Source organism: Lissotriton vulgaris, unplaced genomic scaffold (assembly GCF_964263255.1).
Source record: "Lissotriton vulgaris unplaced genomic scaffold, aLisVul1.2 SCAFFOLD_2351, whole genome shotgun sequence".
NCBI classification, from domain to species: domain Eukaryota; kingdom Metazoa; phylum Chordata; class Amphibia; order Caudata; family Salamandridae; genus Lissotriton; species Lissotriton vulgaris.
Window position 1 is genome coordinate 76,342 of NW_028244342.1, and position 17,529 is coordinate 93,870.

Below are 17,529 nucleotides of genomic sequence, written 5' to 3' on the forward strand. Positions count from 1 at the left end.
CGCTATGAGTTTGTTTGTGTAAATTGCTAATATATTTTCACTGTGATAATCCATGGTTTGCATTATATAACAAGCATTTACAATGCAATGGTCTCTGCATCATTAAAGGTAGAGCTATTGGCATTGCTCATGACATTTCTTTTTTTTTTTAAATCATAAATAAATGGCATTGTCATTTACATTGCCAATAGCTTAATCGTTAAATAAATGGCATTGTCATATACAATGCCAATAGCTTAATCACTCGCAAATGCAAGACCTATTGCATTTACACCCACACAGAGCCACACACACAAAGCCACCCACACACACATACAGAGCCACCCACACAGAGCCACCCACACAGAGTCATTCACATAGAGCCCCCTACACAGAGCTACCCTCACAGACAGAGCCACCCACACATAGAGCCACCAACAAAAAAAGCTATCCACACAGAGCCACACACACACAGAGCCACAGAGCCACACACACACCCAGAGCCACATACACACCCAGAGCCACATACACACCCAGAGCCCTACACACACACAGAGCCCTACACACACACAGAGCCCTCCACACACACAGAGCCCTCCACACACACACACACACACACACACACACAGAGTCCTACACACACACAGAGTTCTAGACACACAGAGTCCTACACACCCAGAGCCCTACACACACACAGAGCCACATACACAGCCAGAGCCACATACACAGCCAGAGCCACATACACAGCCAGAGCCACATACACAGCCAGAGCCACATACACACCCATACACACCCAGAGCCACATACACGCCCAGAGCCACATACACGCCCAGAGCCACATACACGCCCAGAGCCACATACACGCCCAGAGCCACATACACGCCCAGAGCCACATACACGCCCAGAGCCACATACACACACAGAGCCACATACACACACGGAGAGCAAGCACAGCGAGGGGGCAGGGGAGCAAGCACAGGCAGGGGAGCAAGCACAGCCAGGGTCAGGGAAGCAAGCACAGCCAGGGGGCAGGGAAGCAAGCACAGCGAGGGGGCAGGGAAGCAAGCACAGCGAGGGGGCAGGGAAGCAAGCACAGCGAGGGGGCAGGGGAACCAGGGGGCAGGGGAGCAAGCAGAGCAGGGGAGCAAGCACAGCCAGGGGGCAGGGGAGCAAGCACAGCCAGGGGGCAGGGGAGCAAGCACAGCCAGGGGGCAGGGGAGCAAGCACAGCCAGGGGGCAGGGGAGCAAGCACAGCCAGGGGGCAGGGAAGCAAGCACAGCCAGGGGGCAGGGAAGCAAGCACAGCCAGGGGGCAGGGAAGCAAGCACAGCCAGGGGGCAGGGAAGCACGCACAGCCAGGGGGCAGGGAAGCAAGCACAGCCAGGGGGCAGGGAAGCAAGCACAGCCAGGGGCCAGGGAAGCAAGCACAGCCAGGGGGCAGGGAAGCAAGCACAGCCAGGGGGCAGGGAAGCAAGCACAGCCAGGGGGCAGGGAAGCAAGCACAGCCAGGGGGCAGGGAATATATGTTCTCTTTTCCTGGGATGCATAATTTTAGCTCTCATTGAGGTGCTCTTGGCACCTTGCATAAACTGAATAACTTGGACTTACACATTCATCTTTTTTCACTTAAGCCCCACAAACACTTCTGACAAGCCTGGACTAAAGGCACCTTCACACATGAGGTTTTACACATTTTCAGACCCAGGTATACCTAAAGTAGTTTTTCGCCATACAAGGACACAAGGGCAGAGACTGCTGGTAACTGTTTCAATGAGGCACAGCCTTCCGTCTCACAAGCATCATGTACATGTTTCTCGGGGAAACAACCACGTTGACACCATTAGGTATGTTTTCCTGTTTACTACATAAACGTTAATCTCCATAAAAGACGGTCACTTAAGAAAACTATTATTGTGTCTCTACCTTGTTTGTAACCTTTATCATTTTACCAACAAACAAGTAACAAAATTAGCATTGTCCACAATAGGTCGCATGCAGATAAGTCAACTTTTTAGTGTGCTCTGGATAATAACTTCTCTATAAAAACATATATACCTTAGCATGGAATTCAGGTAAACAGTGCTTTGCTGAGCTGGAATAGAAGGAGGCAAGCTCCAGATTCCAGTTGGGCAAGTGGCACCAAAGCAGCAGGATAGTGGGGGAGTGCCACCCATTCTGGATGACAAAGGGGCAAAGGTCACTATCTTAAGAAGTCAGGAAGGGAGGAAGGGAGTGTAGCAGGTGCCTATTTCTCAGAAATGTGTCTGTTATTACTTCAGCTTTGCCAAAGGACATGTGCAAACACTATAGAGTGGCATAGGGTCATACGTTTTAAACTCAGGGTAGCAAAAAGCAAAAATCTCCAGCTCAAAGAGCAGAGGGCCAGGTGAAGCGGCTGTAACACGGCAGAGGCGTCCATTTCGTGGTGGTAGGGATGGGAAGTCTGAGCTGCTCATCACAGTGAAAAGGGGATGATATCTCCCTAGGGATGACACAGGTCACCGACGGAGGGTCGCCACCTCTAGATAGCAGTAGTGCAGCTAATGTGGTCATTGGATGCCAGTGGGGCACGTCAGTATAAAATCAAAGAGCAGTGGGGCAAGTGTTTTCATCCCAAGGTGCCAGAGGGGAGAGGGGCTCGCCCTTGGTGACTGAGGGACTGGTGCTGTTACCTCAAGTTGGACAAGGGACAGATGTCCTTGTGGTAGGGAGCAAAAGGGCAGACAGTATAAAAACCCCGAGACACGGCTCATGTTATAATACGAAGCAAGTGGCAGTGATGAAGAATGTGGATCAGAGGGACGTCAGAGAGGAGGCAGTGAGCAGGGCAGAGTGCAGTGGCTGCAAGTTGAGAGAGAATGGTATCCGTTTCACTGGGGGGGGGAATCGGACATGGAGGGGGGGGGGGGAATAGGTGAAAAAGGGGTAGGGTAGATAGGAAGGCAAATCAAAAGCAGCCTCCGATGCAGCACTCTTGCTCTGACTGTTCCTTCCGGAAACGTCCGAATTGGCCAGTGCCTGAGGTTCAACACTAAAACAGGGTCGCTCTTTTTTCTGGGGAAGCAGGGGGTGGAGGACTTTTAGGCAGACTTTGTTCTCTTCTCCGGATTTGAAGTGAGCTCTTGTTGCGGTTGAGATTACGCCATCGGTTCTATAGGGACCCGGATTAACAGCAAGGCAGAACCCCGTCCTGTTCTCATCGTGAGGGGGCGCTAAAGCTTAGATTAGGGCTTCTGATGGCCTCAGCCATCCCTTCTATGAACGAGGCCCTTCCAATTACAGGGGCAGCATCCTTACCTTGCCCTGCGTCATTCTGGTTCTCGGCTACTCTCCCCGCCGGAGATGCTCTCCTTTGCTGTACCGGGGGTCCGCTGATGCCGTAGAAGGTGAGCCCTGTGCCGAGTGCAGGCCGGGGTGCTCCGCCTGTGCTGCTGCGGTATGTGCCCAGAGGATGCTTTCAAATTCCAGCAACATCCAGCGGGCTCCAGAGCATGCAGCAGGACTGTACCATCTGCGGGCAGCAGAAGAGGGGGCGCGCGGGGGTGGGGGCACTGCAGCTCTGAGCGGGCACGAGACAGGCAGGATTGCAAAGAAGCAGGAGTGAAATGGAACCCATAGAGAAAAGAGAGGAGGAAAGGGGCAAGAGATAGACGAAGGCAGGCAGAACACGGCAGGCTTGTAAAGGTGCTAGGGCAGGAAGCTAGAAGAGACGGCACTGGACAAATGTCATTAGAGCAATAATGGGCAAGTGGGTAGAGGCAGCAAAGCGGATGAGGGTGAAAGGGCGTATTTTTTGCTGAGTGACGGATGACGTCTCAGATAGAAAGAACGCAAAAAACACGCCCCGAATCCGAAAAAGACGAGTCTTCAAAGGAGTGACGCCCCTCTCCTCCAATGGCTGGCCTCCGTTTAGGAAGCCAGCCAATAGAGAAGAGGGGCGGGTTCAAGCCCCCTAACTAAAAAACATAAAATCTTCGGACTCAGCCCACTGTTACGCAGTGCGACGGTCCTCGACCTAAAAAGTACTTGATGAGCATTTTTACTTCACATTATTTACGATATATTATAAAATTTACGCTGAGTGTTATTATTTAGTAGTATAGATGAGTACATAATTATTGTCATCAACTACTCAACTAATAGGTCTGTTGCCACAGATAATATATATTATAAAGAGAAATGCAGGTTCTGTGATGTACTTTGTTAAATTGGGTATAAACTTACATCACACTGACACCCAGCGTGAAGGGATCAGTTGGGTACTGTAAATGGGCCTATGCTTGTGAAAAATTATTGATCCCCGATTGCTGGATCAAGTGCAAACGAACAAGGGTTAGCGTGATTGAGAATAAGAGTAAGTGCAAGAGTGACTGAGAATGAATAAGTGAGTGAGAAAACACGAGTAATAATGAGGTGGTATGCTTGCAAGCTTGACACACTGAAGTCATTCTTGGCTTGTAGCAGTAGAATGACCCACTAGCAATGGATACTGCAGGCAATTATTAGCATGACAGATGCCTGTGACAAATTACTAGCGCAGGCACACTGAAGGTAATTCTAGGCAAAATGTGCGCAGTAGTAAAATACTGGAAATGGAAAGAAATTCTTGGTATATGGGGTACCAATGGAATAATGCTGACACTGGCACATTGAAGACACTTCTTGTCATAAGGGAGGACAAAAGGGGCATTTGGGGGAGGGTGTCAACCATGACATAATGTGGACTCAGACATACTAAAGGTAATTTTTGGGTTAAAGGCCTTGGTGAGCAAGTGGTGTCTTACGCTGATGACACACAGTCCTCAGGTTACATAAAAACGCTCCCAATTCCTTAATCAACTTCAAAGCATGCCTTTCAACTGTGTTTGAGTGGATGCGCATTAACAATCTGCAGTGCAACACTGGTAAAACAGACATACTACTGTTTGGTTCACCTTCCCATGTTCCACCTTCGCTGGCCCCTATCAACATTACTGCTTTGAACGCGCAGGTCAGTGCTGTAATAGGCATGTGCTATGGCCTCCTAAAATCCCTGAAGAAATGCTGTACCTTTTACCAGTTACTAAACACCACTGGGTATGGGCTCCCAAGCAGCAAGGCCAAGCCACTGCCTTATGTACTATACAATAGAGAAACGCCAATGCTGCCTATCTCAATTCACTGTCTATTTTTCATCTCACTTTTGACTGGAACATAAAGCGAGGGGACCTTAGGTTCTTGAATCAATCCTGAGCGTGTGAATACCAAGACACAACAGTGAGTAATGCTTGATTCCATAGATTCTATGTCCTAAGCCATACGTTTTGGTACAGCTTGGCTGAGCTTTATGTCTTCATGTCATTTAGGTTGTCCCGCGCCGTGGGCCCGAGGATTACTACAATTTATTTGTTTCAAAATCTGGAGGTAAGATGCATGGAGGTGTTGTTGAGCCATCTGGCTAATTCCAATATGGTTAGAGATACACACCTAATATAGGTCTCCCCTTTTCATTCACAGCGTGTGGTCCTGATGAGAACTCCACAATAAGAAGTGTTCGAAACGCGTAGACCGTGTGTTTATCAAAGCCATAAGAATATCAACTAATGAATGGAATTTTGTAGATTATAGAATCAGGTTTTCATTATAATCTATGGCTATATAAAAAAAGTTTGTTTTGTGAAAAAAAAAATTATTGGATCAATGATTGTAAATAGCAATGGTATGAATGAAAGTATGTATGAGAGTGCTTGACTGAGATCTGTAGTGATAGTGAGTGCGATTGTTTGGAGGGGATGGTTTTATTGTACAGAATGTTTTTCATATATTGTATGTCATAAGTTCTTTTGAAATGTAAAAATTTGCTAAAAAAATGATCAAAAAGTTCAAATGAAGTAAAACAAAATAAAACTCAGGATTGATTAAAAAAACTAAGGTCCCCTCACTTTATGTTCCAGTCAAAAGTGAGATGAAAAATAGACAGTGAATTGAGAAAGGCAGCATTGGCGTTTCTCTATTGTATAGTACCTTTTACCAGGGCAATGTCAGAAAATTATGGTGCATACCCTTGGCACTTCTTGACTGCATTATGCGAATGCTCTTTATTGGGGACTACCAGCATTCCAACTAAGAATATTGCAGTCAATTCAGAATGCGGTAGCACAGCTTCTTTTAAAAGTGCCTAAAAAGTCACATTCAACATCATCTCAAAAAGCTTGCCTGGCTTCTCATCAAGGAGAGAGTAAGGTTCAAAGGACGCATCTTGACTCGCAGAGCCTTTTACCAATCTGGGCCTTGGTACTTAATGAAAAGGATTGGGCCGTATCATCAGGCCCGACCTATACGCTCTTCAGATGCGCTGTTAGCAGTGGTTCTAAGGAAAAAGTGGAGAGGCTCGTCCTTTTCGTTATTCGCGCCACCACCTGGAACTCACTCCCTTTAAAGTTTTGTATGATAAGGGATGAACTCACCTTTAAAGGCCATACTAAGACCTGGCTATTTGAAAGCGCATTTAAGTAGCCAGTTTGAGCACAGATAGTCTACAAGCTTAGTTAGCACCGGGACACTCATTGAGTAGCTGTGCGCTCTATAAGACCAATGTTTGATTGACAAAGTGTCACCCTTGGCATATGAACAGCATTTTTAATGGCAACATTATTACCCAGGTATATTGCATGTAATTTTTTCATATGGGGCATCCAAGTCATGAGAGGTCAACTATGACAAAAAGCTGGCCCTGGCATAATAGAAGTAATTTTTGACTGGGTCAACTCCTGAGGAGCATCAGGTTTCATTGGCTTGGCGCATCAAGAAAGGACTTTAATATTTATTGATGTCCTTTTAGAGCCTATGTCGTCTTAGCAAATTTATGCGAAAATTGTGCTTTTAGGTGAACTATTTGACCACAATTATTCATGTTCTGGGGGGGGGGGGGGGGGGGGGGGGGGGGACCACTTCGAAACTCGCTAGAAGTCTGGTTTAATTGTTCGTTGTAAACCAGCACAAGTATTGCGCTGCCCAACTATCCAAGATCATGACAGCACCCTAAAATAGATGGCATTTAAAATAGACATTTGTTTGTGTTGTTCTACTAATGTTGTATCTTGATGTCATCAGGATTAAGGTAATGGGACATCACTTTCTGGTAAGATTCTGGGCCATATGATGTTGCTTCTTGGGATGTTATTACGATTAAAGGGTGCATGACATCACTTTCATTACTTCTGGTCTTTTGCTGGATTGATGCTCATGATGATTCCCCCACCGCGCTTCGATAGTCCAATATGTCCTAATCTAAGCCTGGGCAGGCTCTGTGGGATACCTTGACACGGTCTAAACTAATTTGTCAATAATTTGCAAGATATCTAGACGCTTTCTAATTGCTTTACAAAAGGTTTGAGCACTGATAACACTATAGGTAATACCTTTGCAGTAACATTTTTTAAAATGACTAACAGAACAAGCACCAATTCTGATATTAAAATGCCTTAGCCCATGACAATGGTATGAACATTTTGTTCCCAGACAAGGGAGAGTACATCTCCATGATATGGGAAAGAAAACATTAATCCCAGGTACACATTCTTGGCATCTCTCACTATTTTCACTGCTTGTACATTCTACTTGAGATTATTACCATATTAACCAAACACCACCATGGAATTGGCCTTCTTCGAGATGCTCATCTTGAGATGATTTACAAGGTTATATCAGGTCAATGAGTTCAAGAGGGGTTGCTATCCAAAAGGAATGTCATGAAAATAAAATAAAAAATGATATAATTGTTCGTGTACAAGAGAAATCACCGTCTTGCATTGCTAAAAGTATGTAGAAAACAGCATATTCGAGATTGTTGTTAGGGTGCATGTTTGACAAAGATTAAAGAGAGAAGGGAACAAAATTCACCCTGGTTTGATTCCTTTACATTTACATATTGTTTCCATTAAAGAACTCAAAGGACCAGTATGTACTCTGACCCATGCATCCACATGCAAAGTGTACATCAGTGTCAACAAAGGTGGGCCTATACCATCTAATTCAACTTCTTCTGAAGACAAACCCCTAAGCCACCTGTTCAAAGTCCACAAAACAGTGCAGCCTAGTACCCAATCAGGAGTGACGTTACAATTAGAAGTCTCTACAAGATGAATTTATTGCAACTTTGAACCATAGGAATGTATCTATGGCCCCTGGTATCTTCGCAGTGGTTTTGCCTCTTCTCTTTGCTATTGGCGAAATGCAAGTCATAGAAACAATCATTTATACACCAACTGGGGGCTTAAGTGAGACAGGGTTGAATTACACACCAAAACTCCAAATTTCATGGACAGTCTGAGCATCTCTCTACACAAGTTTCACACAAATGTCAACCGGCAAGGGGAGGAGAACACTTGCCACAGCCCTCAGTCACATTAGAGGAGAAAGCTCCCTTCACCCAATCACTCACACACAGAGAAATGATGGATGTTCATTGGGCACTACTAGTGGTAGATGATATATCCAAAGTTCTGGTTGCTACAGAGACAGTAGTCTGGGAGTGTCATGTGTGCGGCACAATAAACACGCCAGCAGCAATGTAACATGCTACATACAACATACTATCAAAATGCTTAATGAAATTGTGTTTGTTGCCCAGCATTACCAGCACTAAACATACGCAAAAACTAAAAATCTAGCTAAAAGACTGGAACACCCGAATAAAAGTCAGATATTCAAAGTTGCTTGCAAACTCAAGGCCCAGACAGGACTCTTGATTGGTGCCACGCTCCACCACATCGATGCAAATGGTGATTTTTGGAGTTTCTGGTAAGTCTCGCTTTGCAGCAAACACAAAGGAGTCTGGAAACCTGGTCCATAACATGGGTGAGCCAAGCCTCAGCAAAGTGATAAGCAATGAAGACAAAAAAGGGTATATGATTAACTACTGACAAGTTCAACAGACAAGAGGCAATCATTCGGTGCTAAAGGAATCTGTGGAAATACTGACGTCTGGAAATTCGATTCCTCAGATCTTAAACTATCCATTAAGTCTCTTAAAACCCTTCTTTGAAAAAGCTTTGACTGCAGAGTTCCCCTTTCTACTCATGTTCCATAAGCAACCGATTACACTTTATCTAACATGATCCACTCTAGATCACTACTCTTTTCTCTCTCTCGTGCCTACTGCACAATCCCATTCTTGTCTTGTGCGACACCTATGAGTGGTTTAATTATAGCAGAAAGCTATGTTTAGGTAATTAAATAAAAAATTTACCCAACACTAATTTCAATTGTGCTGTTCTAAAAACATATTTTATGTACTCTTATACGAACAGCAATGCAGTATAGGTATTCCCCTTCCTAGGCATACCAACATGTTTTCACCCTGTTTTTAATAACCTCTGCTATAAACACAGAATTGCTTATAATCCGAATAATTATAATAAACAATATGGTCTGAACACACGAAGTAGTAAACCTATAGATGTTTTAAAAGTTTTGACACAGCCCAGATTTCAGTATTTAGATGTGTACCCATGCATATCTAGGTACCCCATCGGAGCAATAGGAGAACAAGGGCTTGAGGCGGAGGTGGTTATACCATGAATGCACACCTTCCTGCAGTTTTAGAACACCTTACAGTAGGAGCCGCATGATGGCACTAATTGTACAAGCTACAACTGGAAGGATCTGAACCTAAGAGTTACTGAGGAGAGCATTGGGAATGTTCACTCCCGAGTCTTGAGATGTATTGTGAACATGGATGCCAATTATGGGGAGTCGGGAGTAGCAGCCCCCTTTGGCACTGCTCTTGCTACCCATGGTCTCAAGGCTCAGCCCTGTTTACTTTATTTCCACAAGTGTCCATACCCTGTCCATTCAGAAACCAATATGAGGCGGCTCTGCAGCGGAGGGTGAGATAAAGGGTGAAACCCTGTGATGTCATCATGGGTTTGAGGTCACATTACACTACCCTAGGCACCCTGGTCATGGAAATAAAGATGTATAACACATCAACATTTTCTGGGCTATTTTGAAAAATTTATTTTTAGGTATAACATTTAAAGGAACCCGGTCTAAAGAACAGCATATGCAGCCTTAAGGAGCACTAGTCAACAGGATTTGGTGCAGGCACATGTAACTAGAAATTACAAGAAGCATCAGTTTTCTCTACTACCTGAAAAGTTCCGTGACCTAGAAATGAATTACTTCTTTTTTAGCAGCACAACGAGAATGGAGGGGATATGTTATGGCCACATGGGGATATTTCACTCGACTGATTTAAGAAACGTTTGTTGATCTGAGCATGTGGCATCCATATGTCTTAAGAAGAGCAGGGCCGTCTGTGCCATCAATAAGGCAACATGCTGCTGATGAAGCTTCAAGTTCAACAAGCATTGGAAAAGCCAATGTGTCAGGCTTTAATATGGGATGCATGGACAAACACATGCACAAATTGTTTGCATGTGTTGGTAGATTTAAGCCAATTATAACACATAATTTAGCACTGTTAGAACATTCTATAAAACTATAATATTCTTGTTTATTTGACTCATGCACAAAATCATATGGAAAGTGAGATACACAACAGGCTTCAATGCACAATATGTCACAAATAGTCCCCGACAGCAGTTCCTGCTCCTGAAAGCAACATACCTCATGCATTGCAATGGAAGCACTCCCTGAGATGCAGAATAAGACACCAAAAGGCCACAACAGGACAGCGACAGAGAACAATAAAGCTTAAAGTGTGTGAATACGCAGTTTTTAAACCTACCATCTCCAGTCTCCATAAGCTCTGCATTGCCATACTTGGGGGCCACACGCGGTGTAGATCCTTGTGGCCGTTCCACTTGCAATGAGTGTTCGGAGGTGTAGGTGGTAACATCTGGAGGGGCAGAATGATTTTCTAAAAACAAAAAACGAAAAATACATTACAGAGGGAAATGTATACTTCTGCTAAAGAATGCACTATAAACAACTATACCCCTTTACAAAAAAACACAAACAGGACAACTCTTTGATTAAACTAAGAAATGTAAATTCTATTATAGTGAGAATTACCCACTAAGCACCCCAATACGTTACAGAGATAACTGAATGCTTCGTCTAAGAAATGCAAAATCAGATTAGAGCACCAATAGTATAATTGCTGATTATAAATAAAATCACATATTGTTATAAATTCTGGCCCAGTATCTGAGAAACTTTAAAACAATCAGACAGGTATGCAGATATTTACTTTTTATTTTAAGTTCAGACAATGTTTGGATTTACAATGTTTTTTTAACAAAATATGTACATTTATCCAGCTGTCTTTAATTAGAAGGAGAAACTTATAATCATGCCACTGTTAAGTTTGTGTCCAAGGCTTTCCATTTAGACTTGCACTCTGATCATCAGCAACAGGTAATATCAAGAAAAAGTTTTCAAGTGTAATAAACATTAAAAACATTTCCTTATATATGACATGGGGATGTACTTTAGCAATTCGTGTATCTTCTTTCAACTAACAAGAGTTGAACATTAAAGAAGTGGAACTTATATAGTCGATCTGACTAAGGGATAACTTTAATCCCATTTTGTGATGGGAGATGGGTGGCAAAGAGGATTGTAGTGTTGGTACTACTTTTCATCATCTGGACAAGTTCTCTGCATTTAACTAGTTAATCTTTAACTGCAGGGCAATGACAGGAAAGACTGCCCTCAATAGAGTATTATTATTTTTTGGGGTAAAAAAATAACGATTTAACAATACTTATAGATTGAGAGTACCTAATAATGATCACGGGACGGATAAGTGAGCTATGTCAGAGAGGGCAGAGATTCAATTCAAGTAGAAGGGGATTTAAATTAAAGTTAGATTCAAACTTGTGCATCCCCAGTCCATCCGCTCAGCCTCAAATCCAAACTTTTGAAAATGTATGCATAAATACTTTTATTTGATTTGTTAAAATCGTAAAAGGGTGGAACTTACTACCATGTAATAAACATCAACATCTTTGAATCAGCATAAAACAACATAAAACAACCCATGCCCCTATGTCCTAAGCGACTTTGCACGGATATACATGAAAAGTAAAAACAGGGAGAGCGTTTTTAAATGTACAAAGATAAAAAAGAAACGGGGGTAGCACTATTGGAAGACAGTGGCCCTCATTGAAATATAGGGCCCAACAAATGACTGTTATAACAGGGGGTGCTGCACACATAAGGGCTTATATTTAATTAGATGTAACTGTGCCCTCTTGTCTGAAATAAAATGCTTGCAGTGTATTAAAATAACAGAGCGCGGGGGGAGGGTGACTGTAAAGAGAATGAAGGAGGATCTGGGCCCAGCTGCAGGGAGTCCATATGTCCCAGTTCCTCTTTTGCTGCTGCCTTTTTTTCAAGCTCTTGAGCAGCAAATGCCAGGAATTTTATCATTTTGCAGGAAAGTTGTATCGAAGACCCGCTGAGGCATTTTATCACAGCCGTCCTGACATGTGTTTCTCTTAGGAATGGCTTCAGGAGGATCTTCTTTAGATTTTGTAAGGCCGGGCAAATAAATAGTAGATGCAATAACGACTCTACTCCCTTGTCACAGAGGCCACAATCCAAAGTTGACCAGGTTCGTAACCATTTAGGGGTAAGGTCTTTGCTCGGGAACCACCCCAACCTCAGTAGACTTAGTTTCCTCTTGTAGTGATCCCTGAAACATTCTTGTAAATAGGATTGTTGTTTCAGTTGATTGTATGTTGGCATCACGATCCAGGCATGACTTTTGATAAGTGAGATCAGAATCAGAGGGGTTCTGGCACCCCATTTAGCATCCAGAACAGAACGAGATAAACATGCCCACTTTCACCTATGTTTGCCCTGGCTATCAAACCTTTGGTAATCTGGATACAGGGCGATGGGCTGGTAGAGGGATATCAATGGGAAGGAGACATGAAAACCACATTCGTCTTTATGTTTATTGCTTGCTTCTTTGTGTGATTCATCTCAGGTGAATCGGTCACAGACTAGTGCGCATGCTGGAATTGTATGGGCAGGCATCATGGTTCTGTGGGAACTGGGACAAATCTACCTTGGTTCCACTATGGGGTATCCAGGAACCTACCAGTAGGGTGGTGAGAATGTCACTACCGGACATGGATTTACATACCTTTGAATACACTGGTCTCTCAACCCAGTGCCACGCTAGGTGTTAAACCCCCATCCCATACAACACCATACTTGGAGTAAATTAATCCTCAATATGCTTGGAAAGAAAACTTTAAAAAATAATCCCCCCTCCAAAACAATCTGTAATTCAAAATTACCCCTATGAAATCCCCAGTCACTATGTTGACAAGCTTGGATCCAATCCCATTAACTTTATTTGCGGAAAAAACCCAGAATTGCCTTTGGACAAATGTACCGGTTCAGTCTTTGAAGGAGGAATAGGTATGGCAGACATGCATACGAATAACTGGGCTTCTCAGCTCAGATCATCAATAAACGATTATTTGTTGATAGCCTTCTTTTGACACCCAATGAACCATTTTAGAAGAGAGGGACACGAAAATATTCTATACAGTTCTACAGACCCCCAAACGTCCCCCCTCACAATAGAGTGATTCTTAAATGTTGGCAGAATGTTAGTTGATGGACTCTAGGATGGGCAAACTCGCTCTGCAACACCGCTACGAAAAGCACATACTGGAGATATTATTTACTGCTGGAAGGCTTCAGGGCTAGGGGCAACATTGGCATTTAATTTTTAAGAGCCTTGTGGATAGACCGCACTATGTGAATTCCAATTAGCCAATATGCAATTTTTCCGATGCCTCCAATTACACCAAATGTCAGCTGTTTTAAGGGGCTTTTAATACCAGAAAACAGACCACAAGAGGCTCGGCTGCCACTGGAGAAGGCTGACAAGGGTGGTATCCCACCTCTAAATTGTTCTCTTATTTTTAACTCACAGGTGGACTGATAAACATTTCGGGCAAAATAGGAGACGGCGTAGGCTCACTGGATGAAGCAGGTGGAGGGATGGCTTTTTTTGCCCCCAGGGAATTGTCTATTTCCGCAAAGCTTAGATGTATACAATTAAAATACTTATATAGAATGTATCTTGCGCTCAAACACTTACATAAAATAGACAGGGTGAGTCCCCGGTCTGCACTAGATTTAGCATACTGACTGCATATGATATTATCATGTGCAATAATTAAGCCCTTCTTGGCCAGAGTTATGAGTGTGCTGTCTGAGGTGCTGGAAAGACCAGTTGAACAATTTCCTAAACTGAGCCTAGTAGGAAAACTAAAATAGGTGGGCTAATTGAGAGGAGAGATATTCATGGAGGGGATTTTCTGTGTTGTTGGCTCTTAGAGAGATTGCTAAATATTGAAGGTTTGAGAATTGCCCACCTTTGATGCCTGGTTGAGGGAAAGGTTGGTGCGCAAAAATGGAAGAAAGCATTTATTTGTCCAGAGGGTGCCCTACCAAGCACAAGAAATTGTGGGGGGGGGGGGGGGGGGTAGGAGGGATGGCTAAACCATTTTTAGTTTGAAACACTGTTCTCTTAAAAAAACAATGACCTCTGAACTCTAAATAAACGTTCTAAATATAAACACACACAAGTATGCACTATATACTTGCCAATTACAAGATGTGCTCTCTTGCCTTCAGGGTGTATAAATTGTCATTTATATAAACGGATTTTTTTGTCTTTTTACCATGCCATTAATATTTTCCCCTTTTTCTACTTCATGTAATGTGTTTCACAAAACCTCAATACAAACTGTTTGCATACAAAGAACCAGGAGAGTCAAGAGGAGAAGAAATCTCTACGACTCACTAGTACATGAAGCAGTGCTTTAAAAAAATCAACAAACGGAAACTAGAAATACAGAGGATACTATCCCTGCTAGGTTAATACCTGCATTGGATTTACAACTATGCCCAATGATCACTGAATTAGTAAACCTTTCACTCACCTCAGGCACTGTCCCCAAGGAATGGAAGCGAGCTCTTGTCAGACCCATAAGAAAAAACACCACCTTACCGTGGTCTGACCTGACTAATTTAAGACCTATTTCCCTGTTACCATTCTTAGGGAAACTTATAGAAAAACATGTTAATCGCCACCTATCCGGACATATTGAACTAGAAAAAGCTCTGGATGATTCCCAATCAGGATTCCGCCCCAAATACAGTACTGAATCCACCTTGCTGTCTGTTACTGATGATCTCCACGCCTACCAGGACAAGGGCCTCTCAGTCATCTTGGGTCTATTAGATCTATCGGCAGCGTTCGACACCGTGTCTCATACCATCTTGACTCAACGGTTGTCGAACGCTGGCATTAAGAACAAAGCCCTTGACTGGTTAAAGAGTTTCCTAGCTGATCGCACCCAGAGAGTTACCATGGGTGCATATCGCTCTGCGGAAATAGAGATTTCTAAGGGGGTGCCACAGGGCTCATGTTTGAGCCCCACTCTTTTTAATATCTATGTAGCACCCCTGGCAGGAGTTTTGCATAGGTACGGCTTTGTCCCCGTATCATACGCAGATGATACGCAACTCCTTTTCCCCTTCAAAACTCTTTCCACTGAGGTTAGAAACTCTTTCTCATCAGGCATGAAAGAAGTGGCAAAATGGATGTCTACCAACTATCTCCAATGTAACGTCAGCAAAACGGAGATCATGTTATTTGGGGAGGCTAAAATACTATGGACTCCGGAATGGTGGCCATCAGAACTAGGAGCAGTCCCTGAACCTAAACAGGTCGTGAAGAATTTGGGAATTCGGCTCGATCACGACCTGTCATTAAAACAACACACCAGCTATATTTCAGGGATATGCTTCCATACCATCGGTCTGCTCCGCAAGGTCTTTCCACTTCTACCTGACTCTGTAAGGAAAACCCTTGTTCAAGCACTGATCCTTAGTCGGATCGATTATTGTAACAGTTTGTTACTTTCTGCCAACGAAGGAGTGTTGGCTAAGCTACAAGTCATTCAGAACACGGCAGCCCGCCTTGTTCTGAATGCCCCTCCGAGAACTGCTTCCAAGCCCCTCCTTAAACAATTACATTGGCTTCCAATCCGACAAAGAGCAAAATTTAAAATATGCTGCCTGATCCATAAGTGCTTGAATGGACAGGGGCCGATCTATCTTGAGCGGAGATTTGTTCCTTATGTTCCAGCACGCTCCCTCAGATCAAGTAACAATCTCCTCCTCGCGGTCCCCCATGTTAAAAAGGTCAGACACGGAGGTAGAGCCCTGTCTACCACTGACCCGAAGCTATGGAACTAACTTCCCCTGGCTTTAAGACAATGCAAAGAGCACATAACATTCCGTAAACTCCTAAAAACTGTTCTGTTTAAAAATGAAATCTAATTCCATCCTCATTTCATGTCTGCCGTTTACCGGTTCAAAAAGCGCAGAGATACTCCTGTCGGAGTGGATTCAAGCGCTATATAAACCTACAAATAAATAAATAAAGGTTGAGTACATTTATAAAGCTAGTGGACTCAAAAAACTGTCCTCTGGTTCGGCTTCTTTAAATTGGTCGAAAGTATTAATTTTAAATACACTAATTTTAAATTTTCGAAGTTATTACATTCAACCAGGGCTGATGGTTCACTGGACTGATGCATTTACTGCAAGGATCTGAGGTTGAACCCACGGTTGAAAGTTCATACCCCTCTAAGTCCGCTTAGCCTTTCATCCTTGCACGGTTCAGAAAATTAGTACGATTGAATTTGTCAACAATAAACATCCACTATTCACCAACACAGCAAAAACCGCAATTGGGTAAAGGCTAACACTTTGGGTACCACTTTTGTTTTGTTTAATTAGTTCTCAGTTTGCGGCACAGAAGTGCTACAGTTGAGACCATGAATTGTAAGCAGGTGCCAGGCATGGGACTGACTCAACCAAACTCTATTGCTGTTTCAGATGCAAAACTGACATATTATTTATTGTTCCCTGCCCTTATCGGCCATTAACATGTGATCCTGATGTATGACTGACTATGCTCAGCACTACTACTAATTTAGTTAATGGTTTGAAATATGGAGAAAATTGCATGGCGAGTTTAAGCAGTAATGTGACGGATTGCTTGCGCGCCCAGACTATCTTTAAAAGAAGGGATAGGCCACCATACTTGCAGCGAAGAACGCATAACGTTATGAACAACACAAGTCAAATAGGTCTTTCCTGCATAAATGCACAGTCCCTAAAACTTGGCTTCGACGTTCATTAGGGATAAACTCTATGGATGCAGCTATCGAGTCTGGCCCACACTTGTCTGTTGCTGATTATGAAGCCCTTGTTCCCTAAAGGTAAGCTGTTGGATATAGCTTACTTAGGCCCATCATGTATGTACCAACATCTTGCATGTTCACAGTCTAATAGAAGGTTGAATTTCATAACTGTAGCAACACTCAGTGATATCAGTGCGCTCTAGAGTAGGGTTCTCACCAGGTTAAAATTCACTTTTTGGGAAAAAAAGGGGTGGAACGAATCTCTTTGGCCAACTCCTCTGGAGATGGGCAAGTAAAGTCACGCTAGAAGGCTAATGATTGGTAAATGAATAACTTAAAAAAACTAACAATTGCTT

General features: G+C 43.4%; 1 protein-coding gene across 1 annotated transcript in view; it reads right to left on the minus strand.

Annotated features, from left to right (window-relative positions):
• The window catches only part of LOC147667590 (disco-interacting protein 2 homolog C-like), a gene marked incomplete at both ends in the record, with an annotated part of 319,227 nt that overhangs the window by 64,805 nt on the left and 236,893 nt on the right, over positions 1-17,529 (minus strand). The window contains one exon of the mRNA XM_086948800.1: positions 10,711-10,842. Within this exon, the coding sequence (XP_086804926.1) occupies positions 10,711-10,842 (132 nt within the window). The remainder of the gene's footprint in view (positions 1-10,710; positions 10,843-17,529) is intronic.